At 48.0% G+C, this 21,045-nt stretch overlaps 10 protein-coding genes across 10 annotated transcripts; 2 read left to right on the top strand and 8 right to left on the bottom strand.

Moving 5' to 3' along the window:
• Positions 1–23: 23 nt before the first annotated feature.
• On the bottom strand, positions 24–1,274 carry TRUGW13939_06851 (uncharacterized protein; the record flags this gene model as incomplete). Its single annotated transcript, XM_035489995.1, has 1 exon — positions 24–1,274. One exon carries the CDS (start codon positions 1,272–1,274, stop codon positions 24–26), a length of 1,251 nt encoding a protein of 416 aa, XP_035345888.1.
• Positions 1,275–2,249: 975 nt separating this feature from the next.
• TRUGW13939_06850 (uncharacterized protein) lies at positions 2,250–3,257 on the top strand (the record flags this gene model as incomplete). Its single annotated transcript, XM_035489994.1, has 3 exons — positions 2,250–2,294; positions 2,380–3,144; positions 3,216–3,257. 3 exons carry the CDS (start codon positions 2,250–2,252, stop codon positions 3,255–3,257), a joined length of 852 nt encoding a protein of 283 aa, XP_035345887.1.
• A 1,388-nt stretch (positions 3,258–4,645) lies between these two features.
• TRUGW13939_06849 (uncharacterized protein) lies at positions 4,646–6,549 on the bottom strand (the record flags this gene model as incomplete). Its single annotated transcript, XM_035489993.1, has 3 exons — positions 4,646–5,591; positions 5,959–6,128; positions 6,538–6,549. 3 exons carry the CDS (start codon positions 6,547–6,549, stop codon positions 4,646–4,648), a joined length of 1,128 nt encoding a protein of 375 aa, XP_035345886.1.
• Positions 6,550–6,570: 21 nt separating this feature from the next.
• Positions 6,571–8,214, bottom strand: TRUGW13939_06848 (uncharacterized protein; the record flags this gene model as incomplete). Its single annotated transcript, XM_035489992.1, has 2 exons — positions 6,571–6,979; positions 7,151–8,214. 2 exons carry the CDS (start codon positions 8,212–8,214, stop codon positions 6,571–6,573), a joined length of 1,473 nt encoding a protein of 490 aa, XP_035345885.1.
• A 763-nt stretch (positions 8,215–8,977) lies between these two features.
• TRUGW13939_06847 (uncharacterized protein) lies at positions 8,978–10,626 on the top strand (the record flags this gene model as incomplete). The annotated part of the gene is made up of 6 exons (XM_035489991.1): positions 8,978–9,400; positions 9,457–9,923; positions 9,977–10,037; positions 10,091–10,286; positions 10,339–10,417; positions 10,488–10,626. 6 exons carry the CDS (start codon positions 8,978–8,980, stop codon positions 10,624–10,626), a joined length of 1,365 nt encoding a protein of 454 aa, XP_035345884.1.
• Positions 10,627–10,791: 165 nt separating this feature from the next.
• Positions 10,792–11,316, bottom strand: TRUGW13939_06846 (uncharacterized protein; the record flags this gene model as incomplete). The annotated part of the gene is made up of 1 exon (XM_035489990.1): positions 10,792–11,316. The coding sequence occupies one exon, from the start codon at positions 11,314–11,316 to the stop codon at positions 10,792–10,794; it is 525 nt and encodes a 174-aa protein (XP_035345883.1).
• Positions 11,317–12,022: 706 nt separating this feature from the next.
• Positions 12,023–13,108, bottom strand: TRUGW13939_06845 (uncharacterized protein; the record flags this gene model as incomplete). The annotated part of the gene is made up of 1 exon (XM_035489989.1): positions 12,023–13,108. The coding sequence occupies one exon, from the start codon at positions 13,106–13,108 to the stop codon at positions 12,023–12,025; it is 1,086 nt and encodes a 361-aa protein (XP_035345882.1).
• A 616-nt stretch (positions 13,109–13,724) lies between these two features.
• On the bottom strand, positions 13,725–14,708 carry TRUGW13939_06844 (uncharacterized protein; the record flags this gene model as incomplete). The annotated part of the gene is made up of 2 exons (XM_035489988.1): positions 13,725–14,509; positions 14,588–14,708. 2 exons carry the CDS (start codon positions 14,706–14,708, stop codon positions 13,725–13,727), a joined length of 906 nt encoding a protein of 301 aa, XP_035345881.1.
• Positions 14,709–16,750: 2,042 nt separating this feature from the next.
• On the bottom strand, positions 16,751–18,735 carry TRUGW13939_06843 (uncharacterized protein; the record flags this gene model as incomplete). Its single annotated transcript, XM_035489987.1, has 3 exons — positions 16,751–17,549; positions 17,616–18,129; positions 18,195–18,735. 3 exons carry the CDS (start codon positions 18,733–18,735, stop codon positions 16,751–16,753), a joined length of 1,854 nt encoding a protein of 617 aa, XP_035345880.1.
• A 1,773-nt stretch (positions 18,736–20,508) lies between these two features.
• On the bottom strand, positions 20,509–20,964 carry TRUGW13939_06842 (uncharacterized protein; the record flags this gene model as incomplete). Its single annotated transcript, XM_035489986.1, has 1 exon — positions 20,509–20,964. One exon carries the CDS (start codon positions 20,962–20,964, stop codon positions 20,509–20,511), a length of 456 nt encoding a protein of 151 aa, XP_035345879.1.
• Between the last annotated feature and the right edge of the window lie 81 nt (positions 20,965–21,045).

The raw sequence follows: 21,045 nt of genomic DNA, 5'->3' as shown, positions 1-21,045 counted from the left end.
TATTTGGAACGCGAAGAAGACGATCAAAAGTGGTTGGGAAATGGTTTGCGTATATGTGTCATTTGTTTGCTGGTCAGAAGGGAGGGACTAGGATATTTCACTCCCGGATGTCTCCCTAATGAGAGTAGCCCAGGAGGAGGGAAAAGCAGAGCAAGGCCTCGGATCTGCGTCGGGCTGGGGTATTCCTGAAGAGTTGTAGCGAGTGTTATCAAAGCGAGGCAAACGACTAAGATGGAGCATGTCATCCCTGCAATAGATGGCTTTTGGAAAAAGGAAGCAATAAAGTGAGAGAAAATGATAACAGAACAGCCACAGAAGACCGTCAAAATAAAAAAGAGGCCACCAGACGCATGTGAAAAGAGAATTTCGGTAGTAAGGACCGAACAAATAATGAGACCGGGACTGTACATGACAATAAACGATATTATTGTGGACAAAATCCGAGGGGTAGAAGTTATCCGCTGAGCAGCCATGAGCTCTGCTAGCTGTCTCTCCGACGTCACGAGTGTGCTGATGTGGTATGCCGCACCAACGAAGATACATATGAAGAGAGGCGCAACAAAAACTTGCACGATCTCTAGCCAAAACACTTGCTTCGCAGAATCCAGGTATGAAGTTGTCTCGGAAGAATCCTCGTTGAAGAATCCACTCCACATTCGCTCGCTCGGTTTCGCGTCATCAGACAGGTTTCCCAATTGCGAATTGACAGCCCACTGTACGGGGAGCATATACCGAGATAGCAGAGATTGTTGATTATTGTAATTAGTGGGATAATTTGTTGCGATATCTTCACTAATAGCGATACTGTAGTCGACGTTGGTCTCGTTGAAACTTGTAAAGATGATGGCGGCGAAATATTTTCCAGCTCCTTGAATAGTTTGTGAGCATACGTCAAAAAGATCGGCGGTGTTATTGACAGTTTGTGTATCTATAACACTCATCCCCGGCCCTGAAATAACGCCCTGGATAAGATGATCCAGCGCTGGGTCTTCGATGCCATTTGTGACAAACGCGAGTCGCGTATATGATGCTGTTTTGGCGGCTTCTCCAAGGCTGAGAATAGGAATTGTTTCATTGCTGAAGCCTGCTGGGCCGATATTGACACTGGGTGGTGATATGTGCTTGAGGAAACAGAAAATAAGAGTTAGGGCAATCGGGACAACCAACGTCCGTATTATGGTAGAGAACGGCTTCTTCCACGCAACAAGGAGATTTTTATGAATGAGGGTTAATGTTTGACGGGAAATCCGCTGTATATTGGACGGCGTTGCCATTGAAACAAAGGTGATGATTTCAAAATAAATCAATGGCCAGCTAAGACTGGAGTTTTGCCCACGTTCTATATACTCTTCGAAAAGAAAGCCTTTAAAGCGGGACAAGTCCCGAAAACACGCAATAATCAATTTGTTCTTTTACTAAAACTTCCACAAAACAGGCATTTCAAGGCCAATATGCTTGTGTTTCAGACGTATGCCCTATCATAGGTCACTCTCAATAAACAAGATGCCCTAATGTTGGTCTTGGCGAATCCAGCGAGGCAGTGCTGTGCCCACTTTCAAATAAATGCAGCCCACAATTTCAAAACCCATGGCCGTATGCTGGCCTATTATCACTTTTATTGGCTATTTGACTTATAGAGTCGATTGGGTTAAGCTAACTCAAATGTATAAGCCTCAATCGTGTTTCAAGTTCGAACGAACTATCCTGATCGGGGTCGACAAGCGAAAACCTGCACATGCTGAAACCACATAATCAGACTAACACAAAGATCGGCAATCTTGAAGGCTGTACAGAATACAAAAAAAAGGACAGCAAGTTTAAACCCTGTAGGAATGGGTTTACCGAGCGTCGGAGCAAGGTCTCGGTCTCGGTCGGCCAAATTTGGCGGTGACAGCTTTCCCTACTCCGACCGCGATTCATTTAACAGTTGTCTACTGTTAAAACCGATATTTCTCGGGGCCTTTGATGGAACACTGTTTGCTGCTAGAATCGTCACGGACGAAATTAACTAAACGGTCGATGTTTGGGTTTATCTCCGAATAGCTTGGGTTCCGTTAATGGAAGGTATCTCCGAAGCCTCGCGGATGTTTGGATTCAAAAGGGCAAAGAACGCAGGTCATGGAGAGAGATGAATTATCTTATTAAAACATATTTTATATTTAAAGAAGCAAACTTGCATTCTCTTCTTTTCTACCGAAAATACCAAAAAAAGTAAGGTTTCGGTATTTGAAGTATAATTAACCGACAAAATGGCCAAAATCGACGTACCTCAGAGGGAAGACAGTGCCCAGGATGTATGTTACGTCTCTTCATATCAACCCACATCCAACTCTAGAACCAAGATTCTCCTTGACTGTTTTTCAAGTCTGACTAAAATAGGACACCCGGGCCACCGACCTTCTTCACTACATTTTCAGCCTTCCAAATCTGGAGGCGATTCGCGGCAACCCTGCTAAAGTCATCGAGGCCATTGATGACTACAGCGATAACTATAAGTTCCTCATGAACGTGGGAATTAATAAGGGGGGACATGTTGTTTCCTTGATCCACCAACAGAAACCCTCCACGATGGTAGAGGTTGGCGCCTTCGTAGGCTACTCGGCGATCATGTTCGGCAGTGCTGTTCGTGAATGTGGTGGAAAGCAATATTTCAGCCTTGAAATTAATCCAGTTTTTGCGGCAGTGTCATCCCTATTGGTCGAATTGGCGGGGCTGGGAGATTTTGTCCAGTTCTTGATTGCACCTTGCAATGTCTCCTTGGCGAAACTTGTGCATGATGACATGCTCGAGAATGGCCAGATAAATCTGTTGTTTATCGATCACTGGCAAAAGCGCTATGTGCCAGACTTGTGGGTGGCGGAGCAGCTGGGGCTGCTCAAGCCGGGCGTGTCGACGATCGTGGCAGACAACGTGGTCCTACCAGGAGCACCGGATTATGTTGAGTGGGTGACAGCTAGTACCGCAGAGAAGCGGGAGAAATTGAAGACGGCCGAGACACTTAGTACTCTTAAAGCTGATTCATTGGCTGATCATATCAAAAAAACTGGATATGGGGCTGGTAAAGTGAACTTGGATAATGTGCTTGGGAATCCCAACCTGATATACGAGACCGAGTGTCACAGATATCCGTTGCTGAACGCCGAAGTAAGTAATTTCTCTCTAAAATTTGGCCACTCATCTCTTAAGTTGGATAGCTAACGCGAGTTTATGTTTAGGATGCACTTGCTGTGACAAAGGTTGTAGGCCTGGAAAAATGAGTATGTAGGATTGGTGTACGAAGCGTATGATGTAACATTTCTCACTATCTAGTACATGTAATCAATTGTGTTACCTGCATGTCTCTAATTTAGAAATGTTTCTACCTTTTCATTCTGCCAGTGGATCCAGGATAGGTGGCCTATGACGCCAAGTATAATATCCGAATTCGTCAATATCAACTTGACTTTGTCGTTTCTTAGCTTTGGGCCTCGGAATTGAGTCATGAAATTGTCTGATCATCCGACTCGGCATCAGCGCACCTTCCTGTTCACTTTAGCCATGTCTGTAGGTCAAATATCCTCCAATAGCGGATCTCGATCGCCCACAAACTTGAATGTGTACCCATCTTCCTCCGTCGGTTCCCCCCCGTCGGAATGAAAAATGTGACATGGATAAGCACAGTAGTTGCTTGTTTCATATTCTATCGACTGAACGAGATTCGCCTTCCTATGAATGATAGAACTGTAATCCTGATTTACATGTAGAAGTGGAGGATACTGGCCCCAAATCCTACATTCATAGCCTACAATGTATCCTACTCGAACGATGGTTATCGTTTTCGGGTAGGCTTAGAATATCTCGAAGCATGGACGGACCCATTGAAGTGCCATAGCAGAAGTAAGTACTAAGCCCCCGTAAGTGTGGGTCCAGGATTAGAACGGTGATCCCAGAAGAAGTCTTTGAAATGAGCAGTTTTGACTTCAAGTCGGACTTGCAAAGCATAATCTATTGATGCTGGGTGGTGAAGATGGGGAGCGGTAGCGACAGCCCAACTGCAAGTGTACGATGTCTTTCTAGCAGTTGAAGACATGGGGCAGTAATTATTGTCAATTCGAGTTCTTTTCACCCTAGCATCAGTTGTATTGTTGATACTCCGCGTTGGGATCAGCGTCCACACAGCCTCACGGTAGTCCTGATCAGGGGAAAAATATATATATATATATATTGCACTGCCCATCTGTTTCAGGATTTTGCTAGCAGCCGTGGAAAAAACGGGAGTTTCAGGGTGATATCTGCAATTCTCCATGATGGCTCATCGGTTTAATTCGGTCACTCGAATGAAGAAAAGAAAGTTATTACATAGTAAAAGTTGAACTCGCTCCAGTAAGAAAAATTTAGGGCTGGAACCTACTAGTCGTTAAACATTGTCAACTGACCAGATCCAACTGTGTTGGTCTACTCTCGTTGTAGCTCAGTTGCGAATGTTTCTATCATTACTTGGGCGATTCCTGTCATAGATTTTCTCTAGTAGGAGATAGGTGCATTGGACAGTTCTCCATATTCGATGATATCAAAAAAAAAGGTTTATATGTCATGAAGGATTTAGCTAGACTGATATAGCGGATTAAGCCTCGCATCAAGAATAGCGAACAAAGTAGTAAGAATATCATCCCCAACCCACTTTCTTCAAGGCTGCATTCTCACCCTCAAGCCGGGCTACTAACAATTTCATCTCATCACGTTCCCGCGTAACTGCGGCCAGCTCTGTTTCTAGCGTGATGATTCGGTCATCCTTTTTGCGACGAGCTTTCCTAGCGGCGATTGTGTTACGTTGTCTTTTCTCGACGACTGCCTCGTCTTCTACAGGTGACTGGCCGTCTGCTAGGGGGCGCTTGAGCGAGCTGAGGTCCGAGTTTGCAGGTTTGCGAGATGCGATGCTAGAGGACTGCGTGGACGGCGATGGCGATGGGGCTGGTAAGGAAGCGACAGGTAGGGAAGAACAGGAGACGGGCGTATTGTCATGACGGAGGATTGAAGGATGCGACTGGTTCAAATTGGACACTGGAGGGGCTTGTGTTGATAATTCCGGTGCGGTCATGAGGGGATTCTCCGTCTCTCGACTGGGCCGACGAGTTGTGTAGTACACATTGTCTTGTGGAACCGGCAGAGAGCTGTGTTCTTCTAGACCTTGCAAGAAATCATCTGATGATAGAAACGAAAAAGCATGAGAGAAGTCCCCGCCAGCAGTGACATCGGCCAGGAGGTGGCCTTCGGAAGGATATGAAGGAGCTTCAAGATAGTGATATGGCGGGTTTGATGGGAGTTCGGGGAAAAGAGGCGGCAATAGCTGCGATGAGGGAGTGGAGAAAGAGGCGACAGGGAGAGAAAGGTGGTATGCAGACGGCGACAGCAGCAGCTGGTGATGACTATGACTGCGACTGTTGTTATCCGTTGCAGTCGAGGACAGCGCGCTGTTGCGGTTGGAAGTAGTGGGCGCTGGAGTTGCGGGGACTGACGAAGACTGAGACTGCAACCGCCGCCATGACTGAATGACGGTGAGGCTGACGAGGAGAGGGGAAAAAAGGGGAAAGACGGACGCCTGGGTTGCTCTTCTGCAGTGACGAGGAGGGGGAGTTGTCGTTGTCGAGCAACAAACGAGGGTTGAGGATGTAGGAGGAGAGAGAGAGATTGACTCTGGAAGATGGTTAAGGAGGGCGGTAAAGTTACAGTAATACAAGAATACACTGTAAATTACAACCTGTATGCGGAAAAGCGTGTATTACAGAGGCCCGCCGTCGTGCTTCCAGCGGCTGGTTTGACTGGATTTGGCATTGGCATCCATAGTGGCTCCTTGTTGAAAACAACCAACAAGCTGGTCACACTCCTGAGGTCTTTTCCCACGTATCATGGCGGTTGAAGCTGCGGCAGGCCGGATGGCGGCGCAGTGTACGCCGTATTAATGGTCGAACGTATCAATACCGTACATATGAGCTAATCCTATCTGGGACCCGGCTATCGCGACGATAAGCGGAACAGCCAATCATGGTGACATGCGATGAGTCATTCTGATACCAGATGAATGGTTTTGTATCGGCCATTACGCTCAGTGACAGCGTATTGTTCGTTTCGATGCGCGCCTCCGTCAGTGACTATTCAGGATGTATAAGGTGGACGTCACTGGCATGCTTAGAAGGGTAGTTTAAGGGTTAGGAATTTGACTGCTTGGATGGTGGTTTGATTTTTCCGTAGTGGGATGACTAGATAGCTGTAGTATAAATATAAAAGAATGGCATTGCTTTTAGATCTAAATATTGCAAGGAATGCAACACATTCAACACAATCAACTGGTTGGAGCAAAACACATGCAATGAAATATACACACGTAAGTCACTTGCTTATTTCGTTCGTTCGTCTGCCATTGGGTATGAAGAGGAAACATCATTTTGCCGAACTGAATCCACGGGATCAATATATCCCATTTGTGATGGAACAATCTTTTGTCGACATCGTCAGAACCCCCATTAATATTCTCTTGGAGATATCGCATCAAAAATATACTCTCATGGACATATCGCGCTGACGCTTGGCATGCTATGCTTGTTTATAGGTATACGTATAAGGAAGCAGATCCGTGATCGCCATAGCCCTCGGCCCTCCCCCATCTTCGGCCACAATGGCTTTGATTTGCGGCTGCAGGTCGAATAGCACCTGACGACAGCGTCCACAGGGGCTCGGAATCCCGCCTTGGTTGTTCGCTATCGCGACAATGTGTGTCAGTTTGGATGCTCCGGCTGCTGCGGCCATGCCGAGCACGACCAGTTCGGCACATGGTCCACCCGTGAAGTGGTGAACATTGACGCCCGTGAAAACCTGGTCATTGCTGTCAATAGCGGCACTAGCTACGCTGTGGACATCAGAGGGCGGAATGCTATTGACGGCCGAGGTCGCTCGTTTGATGAGATCTGCTTCTGCGGTAGAGAGGGGCATGATGCACGAGTGCCTGAGATCAAACAAGGTTTAGACTGAATGGAAAAAGAAACGTGAAATTTGGATATTCAATAATGCCACATCAAGTGGCGGCGAACTTGTGGGTTGTCTTTCTTTTGCCACGACTCAGGGATGCGTCACAGCCCAGTCATCCGGCACCCTAAAGTTTGGCGGGATGCTATACTGGCCCCGACAGCTGCCTGCGCTGCAGTGCTCTAGATTGCAGCGTCCGTATAGACGACAATAGCAATCCTCCGCTCGTGGACATGCTGCGCTGTTGAGTCCCTCGAGAGAGATACCATTTGTCTGGTCATCATGGGCGATAAAAAGAACATGCCACATGTAAGACAGAATCCGGCCGGCGACACGGTCATCACGAGGCGCCGCCTCCCTGTTGTCGCCACTATCGAGGAGCCACTGTCTCAATGCGATGTACTCGTCGCGCGAGTGTTGTAGAATGTTTGCTTTTGCAACAACGAATTGTGCGCAACACTGGGAGCGCAGAATATCATGTCGGCCGGGAGCAAAATGTCTCTCAGGATTGTCATCTCTTTTCAAAGTGCGCTTATCGCCGCCAAATACACTTTCCAATGCCCCTGGCAGAAGACTATCAGATACCGCGCGTGCATCCCATGGGCTGACCTTGGCTTTCAACGACAATTCTAGACTCCCCTGTGGTTTGGCCGTAGCCGGACACGTGCTGACACTCCAATCACAACGTAAGTTATGATACCCCCACGGACCAAGGGCCGCGGATACATCCAGGTCTGCTAACAGGGCTGCATTATCATATACAGGCTCGTCATTGTGCCATGCCCAGCGCGACCCGTGGACAAAGACGGCGCCCCTCTCCGGGATCTGGTCGTAATTGTCGATTATAAAGGTCAAGTAGGTCATCGCTTCATGCCCACGGTTTGCTGGCACCTGTAGAAATTTTGATGTCCCGTCGATTGGCGCATCAGCCGTGTAGACACAGGCATGATACTTGTCCGACAGCGCATCAACCCATTTTGGGTCGCCATCACCTGAGACGCGAGCCACCACCAGCGCCGGTTTCTTGCTGCCGGAAAGATGAGGACAAATGCCGCGTGACTCAGGCAGTGTGCGAGAGGTAGTCTTATAGCGAACAGTATTCCATGAAAATAACTTGTCTGTCGACCTCTGGGGGCGATTGACGAAGAGAATAAACGATAGTAAGCCACAGAAGACGGCGAACTGAACGAGCGCTCTATTGATTCTGCGAGGCATTTATCCAACTTGTTAAATCCAGTAAAGTAAACGATTGATTTACTCACGCATTGATCTTTAACCCAGCTGCCGACGTTCGACTGTGTCGATGAATTTATTTGAAGTGCGAACCGCGTCGCGCCTGCAGGAGCTATGCTTGGTGGGTCTGGTGCAGCCCACTGATTGGTTGATTGCTTTATACTCTGGTCTGTATTTAATGTTAATATTCTGATAATAAATAGTTCAATTGTTTGAATGTCGACTTCATGTAGTTTAGTGACGAAGAGGAACGTTGCCTGGGCAATTTCACAGAATTCACGAGCACTGGCTGGACTGGAATCTCGACAAATAGCGTCGTCGTACACCAAATTCAAACGCACAGGCGTCAATTCGTAGATAACAATGCCCTTGCCCGCCAATTATCCTTTTTATAAGTATTAGCCAAGTAGCTTTGTGAGTCGTACGCTGGTCAGATAAGACAGAGTTGGACACCCGAAGACTTCCGTCGGGTATGTTCTTTCCTAATGCGGTAATATTTGCTTCCGAAGCCCTCGGTCCGGGACGGAAACCAAGAGATACGAACGAGATAGCTGGAGCCCATGATGTTATCTTGGAAAGAAAATTAATTCTGGGTGTTCATATATAAGGGGAGTGGAATGTGTGCGTTGCTTTTGTACCAAGAACAACCCAAAGCGAGGAGACGCGCGATCAACGGTCCATCTATCTGCCATTTAACTACCATATCTGGATCACTGAGCAGCTGCATACTACAGCACTTTAAAAAATGAGCTCTCCTCATGAATACAACTGGCGGCGTCTCAGTGTTGGAGTGATTGGCGGCGGCATTGGCGGCATGTCCGTGGCCATCGCACTCCGTCGAGCCGGCCATGAGGTAACCATTTACGAGCGCAACGATTTTGCTGGTGAGGTAGGAGCCTCTGTATCATGTGCTGCCAATGGTACACGGTGGCTGCATGAGTGGAATGTTGATGTCGCGAAAGGCGACCCGGTCGTACTTCGAAAGCTCATCAACCGGGACTGGAAGACCGGAGAGCCGGTCAGCACGTATGCCTTGGATGACTATGAGGAGCGCTGGGGATATGTCTACAACATGTTCCACCGGCAGTATATGCATGCAATGCTCAAGGACTCGGCTCTGGAGGAGGAGGGTGAGGGAATACGGGCTAAGCTTTTGGTTCATCACCAGGTATGTCTGCAACCATGCTGTTTCGACCAAGAACCAAGCTCATGTGGACTGCTCAGTGCGAGGACATTGACCTAGTCAATGGGATGATTACTTTCACTAATGGGAAAACCGTTCACCACGATCTCATAATTGGTGCCGACGGTATTGGTTCTGCTGTTCGCAAGATAATCGGCCTCAACCCGGAAAAGAGACCTTCAGAGTCGAGTTGTCTCCATGCCAATGTGCGCACCGAAGACGCAGTTCGTCTGGGCCTCGTCGACTACTCTAAGCATGATGCATTGGAATACTGGGGCGGTCAAGAAGGAAAATGGGATAAAATTGTGCTGTCACCTTGCAATGGTGGCCGCTTGCTCTCCTACTATTGCTTCTTCCCCCGAGCACAGGGAGACTATACCAACCACACATGGGGTGGAGAGGACCTTTCGGTGGAAGAACTCCTAGCACCATATCCAGAGCTTGATCGTCATGTATTTGGCCATCTCTCTATAGGAAAGGAGATCCAGCCGTGGCGTTTATGGGTGCAGTAAGTATGCCTTTGAGTCGACATCTCTCCAGCCACTGACTAATTCGTTTCAGCCAGCCGTATCCCTATATAACCCGAAGCATGGTTTGTCTGTTGGGAGATGCCGGACATCCAGTGCGTATATAACCCATGATAAAATGTTATGGATGCTAACATAACCATGTTAGATGATGCCTCACCAAAGCCAAGGAGCCTGCATGGCAATAGAAGACGCAGCAGCACTTGGAATACTTTTTAGCAAGGCTTACTTTTCCGGAGATGTCCACGAAACACTTTCAATCTACCAGGAAATACGACTCCCTCGCGCCACAAAGGTCCAATCTGCGGCGGCAAAAGCAGCCTATAATATCAACGAACGTATTGGTAAGATACCTCAATCCCTGACACAAGATGGCGAAGTAATAACAAATAATAGGCTTCTCAAGTAACACAAACAATAAGCTATACAGCGTCGAGAATGAAAAAGGAAAACTCACAATTGAGGAAATGAATGGGTAAGTTGGCTTTGTGTGTAATTTGGTGGGTTAATTTGAAACGATGCTAATTGACATTTCGATGCTATAGTTATGATATGTACAAACATGTCGATGAAGTGATGGCAAGGAGGAAAGGGCGGTCTTATAAGGAAAATTTCAAAGATGGTATCCCGCTGGACTTGAAGCTACCGAATGGCACCCCTGTTGTCGAAGTAGCTCGCCTGTAGGAAGCTATTTTGTGAGTGTGAGAAATATGCTGAGATTAATATGTAACGATTATTCTAGAAGTTTATTATTTCATGCAAGGATGTTACATAGCCAAGCCAGCCTTGAGGTAAAATATCTTCTAGTGGAAAGGTAGAATACAAAAATGGGAATTGATAAAGGTGGTCTTAGTCCTTTTGACCAATAGTATAATTCGAAATCAATGTCCAAGTAACATTCATAGAAGATGGACTGTTTAAGTCATATCCAAACACATTCCACAGATCGTAGCACATGAAAATACCATCCAAAGTATCCGTGTCGCTAATAGCCGCTTTCACAGTGACGTTGTTTGGGCCTGTCAGATGCATAACATGGCCGCATAATGGGTTGTTTGAGTTTACTGAGCCGAATTGCTCCATGAGACTGGTCGGCACGACGACGGGGTATACATCTGCAGGAGGGGGGTTCGGGGAGCTGTAATAGTCGGGATAGAGAGCACAGCTGCCACCCTGCCACCAATCTCCGCCGCAGCTACAGGAATCACACAGATTGTATGGCATGCCCTTGGCGTTTTGTTTGTCATGGTAGTAGGAGTTTGGAATATCGTCACGACGGGCAAGATGGCCTGTAGACGGAGACGCTGTGGCGGTGGCTGGTTGCAAAGCAAGCGACAGAAGAGACGCTGAATGCAATGAGGCGTGCAGCTTCATATTCAAATATTGATCTGGCTGTATGACTGTTTGTGAAATCTTCAAAATTAATATATGCAGATGAGGTTGATATATTTTTTTTTGTAAGGACTAGATTTACGGGGAGGTTCGTTCCCGATCTTTAAGGATGGCCTTGGATGGGGGCCAGACCCAGCTTTTTACCCCCACTGATTAAGCCGATAAAGTGACTGGGACTTCTAATTAGCCCTACTACTACTCTGTAGATCGTACCTTTCTCATACTTTAGTAGCCGATGCGACATCGGCTTTAACTTTAGGGGCCGGCGTACATAAACTCAAGTCGAACTATATGGCATTTCTCTTTCCCACGCACAATATTTTTACCTTTCAACAACTCTTTCCTCAAAGCACGTAATTTATTCGCTTGCACCAGCGTCAATTAGTATCTGGGCCACATCCGAATATTGATACTCATGTGCAATTGCAAGAGCGGTTTGCCCATCGTGGTTTCTAAGATTGATATCAACGCAAGGATGGGCTAGAATCATGTCAAGAAAGGAATTGGCCATTCTCGTAGCCATCATCAGGGCTGTATCACCACCTCTGTCGCGTACATTGATGTCAATATCAGGGTGAGCGAGAAGAAGCTGTGCGATTTCGCTTCTGCCGCGCTGCACAGCTTTCATCAAAGGCGTTCGACCCGAGGCGCCTTGCCAGTGATCCAACTCGAATAAATTTATATTAATTCAATCCAATTTTACCAAGAGTTTCACAACAGCTTCACTGCCATTTAATATAGCGTAGGTGAGAGCATCGAGTATTTCAGAGTCCCGGAAGTCGATGATAAGATCTTTGCGAGCGAGAATCAACTCAATGTCCTTGGTGGATTGGTTCATTATTGCCCGACTAAGTATTGATACTTCTTTGTAATCTTTAAGATTAATGTCAACACGCATGTCGGCTAATAGTACCCGGAAAACTCCCGATTGATAGTTTTTCGCTGCGTAGAAGAGCGGGGTGTTACCGTCTGCATCCTTGGGGTTGACATCCCGGATGTGTTGAAGTAAAACCCTAGCGAAATCCTGGCTGTCGTAGATACTAGCAATGTGTAACGCCGTTTGATTGGCCATTGTAGTTGTGACTTCTAAATTGAATCCAAGAGCAATCATCGTGCGGAGGATTGAGGCGCTGCCGTATTGTGCTGCGAAGTGGATGCCTGTTAAGTCGAAATCCCAAGTCCGGCCGAAATCCAACTCATCGTGAGAAACGTAAGAAATATTGTCAGGAATATTGTCAGGAATATCATAAGGGATAAGCAGTTCTTCGTAAACTGGTACTGCTCCTTTCATGTGTATCAAGAGTCTGGCAACATCTTCAAAGCCTTCCTTCGCTGCATAGTTCAGAGGATCCCCTATCACCAAATCAATCGGGTATTCCGATCCCTCCATGATAAGCAATTCTAACAGTGCAACGTCATTACTCCGTGCGGCTATTATGACTGCCGCACCTTGAGAGTCATGCAAATGGTTGGAGTAAGGAGCTTCGAACTCATAGTCTCCAAATCCAGTAAATGGCGGCGTCAAACACCAATCGTCCCACCAACCATTATCTATGCATGGCGTGGAAGAACTAAGGACCCAATGAAGCATGTATGGGTCTATTATTCTCAAAGGCCCATCTTCAATCTCATCAAGGAGGATATTTATATGCTTTGACCTCATTTCCAGACGTGTTTCTGGCAGATGGTTGACTCGATCGAGTATGTAGTCACTGATCTCAACGAATTTATCCACAACGACGCTTGATCCACGGTAATGGTTGTTGATAGTCATGTGGTTGATCAAGCGAGAATGGAATTGACACTCAAAGACAAAGTTGCGCTTTGCTAACCAAAAACGCCGCATGAAGAAACTGAGATTCTTGCTGATGTAGTTGAGGACATGAAAGTCCAATCCTCCTAAATGAGATTGATCTTTGTTAGAATGAAGATTAACATGCATCATTGAGCTCGAGGGATTTCTTACTACAGACGAGACGAAGTTTGAGGAATTCTATTGGCGCATAATTTCTGCTGATAAGGGAGAAAACATCCCAGAGGAGCTCTAGTGGTAAATCGAGAAGCCCCATGATGGACTAAAGAAGAGTGCTGTGGAAATGACTGAATGGGAGAGGATGAGAGGTCAAACGGTAAGCAATGAGGCGTCATGTGACATTTACAAACAGATAACACCGCTTTCCCGTTTAGGAAATGCCCCTCCAGCCCTAAGTTATTGCGAGTATGTTCAAGTCAACATAGTTGTTGTCTGTGGTCTAGCCTAGAGTAGGTGCCTAGGCTCTTGTGGATAGGCATCACGCTAAAATTGTATTTTGCACATCATGCCTAGCTATGCTATAAAAGGAACTGGAGTCATCGGCGACATGCAACGCTGGGAAAGATATTTAAACATCCTACTCCCAATAAAACGAAAACATGTCGTTCCCCTTGTATTCGTCTCCATACAGTCCACCCTTGCCCGAGCCCGCTGCACCCGCCGCCACGATGAGAGGCAGGAAATGCTCTGCTCCGCCGTTAGGATGCATGGTATACGCATGCGGGAATTGTCGCCAGTGTTTCAATTTGGCCAGTCGCTTGTCTGCCTCCTCGGTCATGACGGCCTCGTTGAGCACTTCGGACCACTCGCGAATGTTCGCCTTGAAAGCCGGCGTATTCGCGCTGCCGCTAAACATGACTCGCAGGTTATGGAACGTTGCATATCCGGATCCAATGATGGCGATATTTTCCTTGCGCAGATCGGAAATGGCTTGTCCCATCTTGAAATGGTCTTCCGGGTCCTCCGAGTCCAATACCGACATCTGAATCACGGGAATGGACTCGTCTGGGATGATCATTTTCAGCGGGACAAACACGCCGTGGTCCCAGCCTCTCTTGTCGTCTAGTTTCGGGGAAAAGCCGGCCTTTTGTAGGCGCTTGAATATTTCTTGAGCAATGTCGGGCGATCCGCTAGCATTGTATTTGAGAGAGTAGGCCTCCTGCGGAAAGCCGTAGTAGTCGTAGTACAGTTCGTGTCTCGAGCCCGACGAGATAGTTGGCTGCCCGGTAGACCAGTGTGCTGTCACCAATATGATGGCTTTGGGGGCCTCTGGGGTGTTGAGCTTGAGCACCTTGCGCACGCGCGTTTTCCACGAGTTGACGAGATGCCTGTGGTCGGGGTCGCCGAGGATGGGCATCGGGCCTGTCGCAAGTGAAATAGTCAGCCACGAGAACGCTTCTTGCTGGTTGATTTAGCTGGAGAATGAATGAGGACACGCACCGCCGCCATGCGACAGGGAGATCACAGGAGCCTGGACGTCTGCTGCAGCCATTCTGGCCGTGGTTGAGATTCCGCGCTGGTAGACGAGGGAGGAGATGAAGCCGAGAATGCCAACGCCCATGGACACAACGACAGAGGAGACAAGAAGTCTCGGCCAGGCCATATATAAATACTTGGTCAAGAACGGCCAGATGTCGCCATCGGTGAAAGAATAATAAGCCTGGAGCAGGAAAATGCCGGGCGTTTCGCTGCTGCAACATTTGAACTTGCCCCGCGGCGACAATTCCGCGGCCGTCTTAGTCAGATACGAGATTTTGTTTCGACGGGCTTCTTATTCTTTTTTAACTACTAATTTATAGCTGCATTTATAATGCTTAAGGTTTTCTACTAGGCGGTTTCTACTACATGTATGTATACGCAATGGTGAGATTTCACCAGCCCAATTAAGTATTACATGAATAATATGCTTATTGCCGTGCGAAACTCTGTGTAATACGAAAAGAAATGCTATGGCTTTATCTGTAAAAGACTTGGATAAATGATGTATGGGGGTAAGGGTTACATAATACTGGCTCCAGAGTTTCTGAGGTATAAAAATTAGACAGAAACAATCTCTCCCCTTTGAAGATCAAATTCCATCCAGGTACTATCCGTTCAAAGTCGGAATTCAAAGAATGGCAGGAGAATAAGGGCCATTCATAGGTACCCTTCATATCAGCTGGTATTTATTCGCACTGAAAAAGAGCAGAGCAGACAACAGGGCGTGGCTGTTTATTCATGGCTGCTTCAGCGCGATATTCGTTTCCAATTGTCTTGCACTCGGCTTCCACAGCATCTACATTGTCACTGCAACGCACCAACCCATCCCGAATGAGTCTCTGCAGGACGTGCAACAACCACACGCGACAGGTGACCCCGGGGATTGCTTCCAGGTCTGCATCATAAGACCGCATAACAGAGTCCAGCCGACCATGTTCGTGCTCCGGCACCCTTCCGATCTTGATCAAACAGCAGAGGAATAACGATTTAGTGATCCCACTTTCTGATCCGTGTTCCACCGTCCAGATATCGCGCGTGTTGGCGATGTGATACTTTCTGCCGCTCTGCGACGTCGTGTGGAGGTAGTACGCCCAGTGGAAGTCGCCTGGGGCGGGGGGGATCTGACCGAATCTATAGGCCAATGTATATGGTGTTTATCGGGAGGTTGTGCAGGGCTTCTTCTTGCATGCGTTTGATGGCCGCTGCTCGTGCAGTGCCTGTTTTGGGTGGAGACGAGTCAGACATCCTTCAATAAAGTTGTCAACTGTATTTTTTGTTGAAACGCTGTAAGGATTCGGAGAGGAAGTCGGTCTTTTTCTGCCGTTCGGAGAGGAATCAATGCCGCAACGCAAGGAGCTGTCTAGTATTACTGACAAACATTTTTAAATGGTTATTTTTTTTTTTGTACAGTAGAATCATTCATTCATAGGAAATGTTCGTGTTCCGTTCTCCGCTTCTGATTATAACATGGAAATTTTCGAATCTTGCACTCTCAAAGAGCATATATAGGATATACATATACAAGAATATACACTATAGCTTGCGCGATAAATTCAAAAAGACGCGATTCGCCGTGACTCCCAGAGGAAGGCTAGGCTGATACACGTACCGGTCCAGCAATTGCATACAGGTATGTTGTGGCTCCCAAACAGTGCACTGCAACAAGACTTTTTCAAGCCTGCTGACTAGTCAAGTTGAATGCACGAGCAGCGAAAAATGATGGGGTGCGCATGCAATGATCTCGCTTTCTTAATTTTTTCAATCGAGACAAATGCAATCAAGATTGATTGTTTTCATAGCATGGGTTCGTTTTCCCCAACGCAAACAATCAGGATGACTGTCACGCTTCACTAGGCCAAAAGAGTGACGCACGCATGCTGTGGACTCAAAAGGACCCGAGGATTAGGCAAAAAAAAAGAGTTGCCTTCCAAGGCTGCACATTCAGTGAGAATATGATGTACATAAGGTGAAGCTATAAAATATGTGGCCTTTCGGCCGCATTTCAATACCTGCTTAGAGGCCAAAGGCAGTAAGATGGCGATATATCATCACCGGTCAATAAATAAAGCAAGGCTGAAAATAGCAAAGGTGAATATGGTTGGAAATCTCCCAGCGGCAGTGAGATCAAGTCATGTTCTCTACTTCTGCCCAGAGCTTTCTGCCGGCATGGTCACAGGCATATTCCATCCACGCAAACGTATTCAAAACCTCGCTAACGGCGGCCCAGTCTCTGAGTCCAAGTTTCCTGCAAAGATCCTGAAGACGCGAAACCATCCAATTTCGAAGGCCGATGTCAATGTCTTCGGCAGCAATGCCTCCAATTACCATGGCCCAGACCTGCAGCCGCATTACATATAAATTGTTGTATGCGACTGATTCACAGCGATTCATAGTAGACTGAAGCTCGAAGACGCCGTTGAGTCGGAAGCGGCGTGATGAAGGTACTGAAAAAGTGACATGGGAGGTGAATAACTGAGTCACAAGCCAGCAGAGGCCGTACACGGCAAAGGTAGCGTGGATGATGTCTTGTGTCAGGATGTCTTCTGCCTCGATGCTCTCCTCAACCATGATATCTACCACTAGCAGAGGGTCCTCGGTCAAGAGGGGCAGGTTCTGGAAGCGATATTGAGACAGGTTACGAGCATCTGCGATGAGATCCTCGGTAGTCGGGTCGCTGCATTTCGGCACCAGAAGTGGTATGGCTTGGGCAAGTTGACTGAGCTCGATGAATGGGCGGAATATGGATTCTCGGATCATGAGTGTTTGTAGATTTCGAAAGCCTTCGCCCGTATGAGGGGGAACTTGGGATGGAGTCATGCCAAGAACGCCCAGGACCGAGTATCCGGTTAAAATCTCTCCCTTGTGGTTGCAAATGGGAAATGCGGGTTTCGTACACGTATGCAGAGAGTATTTGACAGCGGTACTAGATCAAAATTAGCGGTGAATCTTGGCAATACAAGATGGACAAAAAAGAACTAAAAAAACCTACTAGGAGATCTTGAATCGAGCAGCAAACAGAGTTAAATTGTGAAAGCCACCGTGTTGGCTGAGAAGGTTCACGAGACCGTTCCAGTGGAAATAATGCACCGGCTTGTAACCGTATACATTGAGAGCGCCGAGGGTCGGCAGCGGGTTGCTGAAAGGGTTGTAGTCTCGTTTGATAATGCCTTGAGAAGTTTCACCGTGCAAGTCATTGATTGCTAGCATGCAGATAGAAACAAGGACCGAGTCAAATTCCGGGGTGCCAATTTTTGGATTGCATTTGGCTAGAACTTGGCGCAACGCTCGCAGAGCGTTGTATCGATAATAGTGTTGCTCCCATTTCCGCACAGCGTGCTCGGCATCTATACCGCTCCAAATCGTTGACCTGTCAAGATGAATAGAGGCAGAGAGACAGATGGCATTAAAGACTATTGGGTCTGGGAGTAGTCTTAGATAGTTACTGGAGACACCGGCGTGCCAGTCCTTGCCGCTGCGCAGCGCGGGTATGAGACTGCGGGCGTCTGTCATTAGGTTAGTTGGGCAGTCTTTTTGAAATAGGGGTTTTTTTATATTATCACGGGCTTACAATGGTGGATTAGCATGTGGCTATTGGGTGCGTTGACGCCATCATCAGGCACGGCAAATGGATTGAGAGTGGACACGGCGATGGATGACAGTAATGGACCAAGGTCCAGCGGGGCTTCTTTGGCGGGTGAGAGCAACTTTGGCTTCTTGCGAGTGTGGATAACGGGCTGGCACTGGCCGGGAGAGCGACAATAGCCACCGCATCGGTTGCAGCCATCGTCGCCATCGCCCTCGGAAGGCGGGGTGGGCAGTTTGGAGTCGATCGAGGTAACGGGGTGAGGAGCAGCGCTTCCGGTGGTGCCCATCGGAGGGCTCGTGGTGTGGCCTCGGGATGACGAAGAGTCGCCCTCCGAGTCATCCTTGGGAGGCTCCCGCTCGATGGTGTCTACGACATCCTCGATGCGGGGCGGAGGCTCTTGGTACTTTCGAAGGTAAACGCGACGCATCAACTGAGAGCGAAGTTGGCGACGAGCATCACGCGGGCCAGCGTTAATGATCGTGGGGGCGTTGACGAAAATGAACTTGTCGTTGGTCGCTGGCATGGCGGGCGTTTGGGCTCGGGTCGATACTTTGGTATCAAAGGTGGCGACAAGAGTGGTTCATGAGCATTCTGGAGCACAAGGCCAGGGTCGTTTTCCAACTTTGACGAGACCGCGAGATGGCGAGAGGCGAACGGGGGAGGATTCCCAGAGTCGCAATAAGGGGGGTGGGGGGTGTTTGGAGCGGAGACGGAGATCAAAGAGGAGCCGGCGGGAGGCTCAACAGGGGCAGGGAAGTGGTCAATAATAGTAGCGATATAGCAGCGGGCTGATGGCTGCGCAGTCGGGCATTATTATTATTGATGTCGGCCGTAGGAGAGGAAGAGTGAGTAGTAGTAGTAGTAATGGTGGTGGTGAGAGTGAGCGAGCGAGCTGCGGCCAGGAACGAACGCGAGCTGGGGCGAATCGGCAGGAGCAAGAGCGAAGGCAGCGACGCTCGAGTCTCGACGTGACGAACCAACAAAGCGGCGTGTGCGCTAGCCTGTTTGGGACAGGCGGCTGCGGGAGCCTGGAGGTGCTCCAGGAGGAGCGCGCAGTGGCCAGCCAATGGGCGGCCAGCCCCACCACAGCGCTGCATTGCCATTGGCCAGGGGCTGCCGATGGGGCGGAAGGCCCAGGTTGGTTCCTCACGCTTCCAAGTTCCCACGTTCTGTGGCCTCTTACCAGTTTAGCAGTGCTAGTACTACTAGTAATACTAGTACTATCCCGTCACCTGTGTGCTGCCAGCACTGCCTAGTGCCTACAGCCCTCGCATCGCCGGTCTGGCGATTCCAGCGTGGCCACGAGTGCGTTGCGGTCCACTTCCCCCGGTGGGGCTGCTGGCTCCTGTCCTTGGCCTCTGGTTGGCTGCTGGCCGCCTCGGAGGATGCCTCCCGCCCGGGGCCGCTGTTTAAGTGGGGTGACCCGCCTGTGAGTGGCCAGCGCGGATCCTGGACCCACTACTCCGCCTGGGGCTTGAGGCCTTAGGCATCGAGTTTGCTGCATTTAGTATTTAGTAGTATTACTAATTATTTACTAGTTAGTTTATAGTTAACTAACTCGTTCCCTGTAGTCGTGATGGGGTAGCTGGTTGGTTCTAATTTACGCACTGTCCAACGCTGGTGTCAATATTATTGGCAATAATAATACTATTCGACTGACCGTTCTCTCTCGTCAGAAAGAGAAAGAAGAATGCCTTTAGGACCGGTCATATGATCGTACAGCCCCCAGCGCAGCCAATCGCTACGCGCTCGTTACGGCTGTTCCGCACGCAATCTTGCCGCAAAGGGCTTAGCGTGCCGCTTCTGGACCGCCCTCTGTGTGTTATTATTACTACGTACTGTCATTATTATTATTATTATTATTATTATTACTATTGTTATTGTTTGCTTGTTTCTCCACCAAAAATTATGCTTGATGAAATGATTGGTAAATGGTAATTGTGCTTTTGGAAACATAGTAAGAAATTGCGGGCCGACATATCGATATAAAAAGTAAAAAAATGAAAAATAAAAAATGAAAACATTTCGACAAGCTTTGTCCCTGCAAGAACAAATCACAAGTCATCTCCTGTTATATGCTACAAGAATTCAAAGTGTATGCGTATGTGTATGCCCCGTCTAACCGAAGTTTGCTGCTCTTCCCCGTCCACGCCTTGTTCAGAGGAACCCCCTGCTTTTCTAGCAGATGTTAGTTCAACCCAGGAATGAGACATGTCATGTCCAAGGTGGTCTTACAACGGCCAACCTCATCGCCGTCATGCTATCATATCGTCATGTCATTTCGTAGACATATTGCTCATAGCCATGCTGGGTCGTACGCAATACCAATAGTTTCATCAAGGAATCGCTTGGCTCGGTAGAGTGTCTCTAGAGGTTTGTCTGAGTAATGAAAAAGCACCCTGATCGGCTCGTGATAGCCGTAGTCTTCGGCTTTTTCCTGGACGAGGTTTGTGATAGCAATCTCCAACGCGAGCCAGTGCTCAGCAGTGGCGGCGGAAGGGAAAAGGACGACGAGAGTGGTGTCTGCAAGATGGGGATCTTGTCCAATGTGTTTCATCATGTCGAGGGCTATGAACCTGCAGTTCCTGTCCAGCACAGATGCGATCAACTGATACAGAGGTCCACGGATGCTTCTCCAAACATCCCAGGCAGGATCCGTAGCAGTAACATTGTAGAGACTGGTGTATGGCTGATCAAGAATACCACTCCCTGGTCTTTTGGTCGTGAGATATTCAACGATAGTAGAAGACATTGGGACCGAAATGTGTTGGATGGATGGAATCTGTCGAGTCGTTCTTGAGTTTTCAGGGTCAAAGATGAAGTTTCTTGTCGA

This window comes from Talaromyces rugulosus, chromosome IV, assembly GCF_013368755.1.
Source record: "Talaromyces rugulosus chromosome IV, complete sequence".
NCBI classification, from domain to species: Eukaryota; Fungi; Ascomycota; class Eurotiomycetes; order Eurotiales; family Trichocomaceae; genus Talaromyces; species Talaromyces rugulosus.
This window is presented reverse-complemented; position numbering and strand designations above follow the sequence as displayed.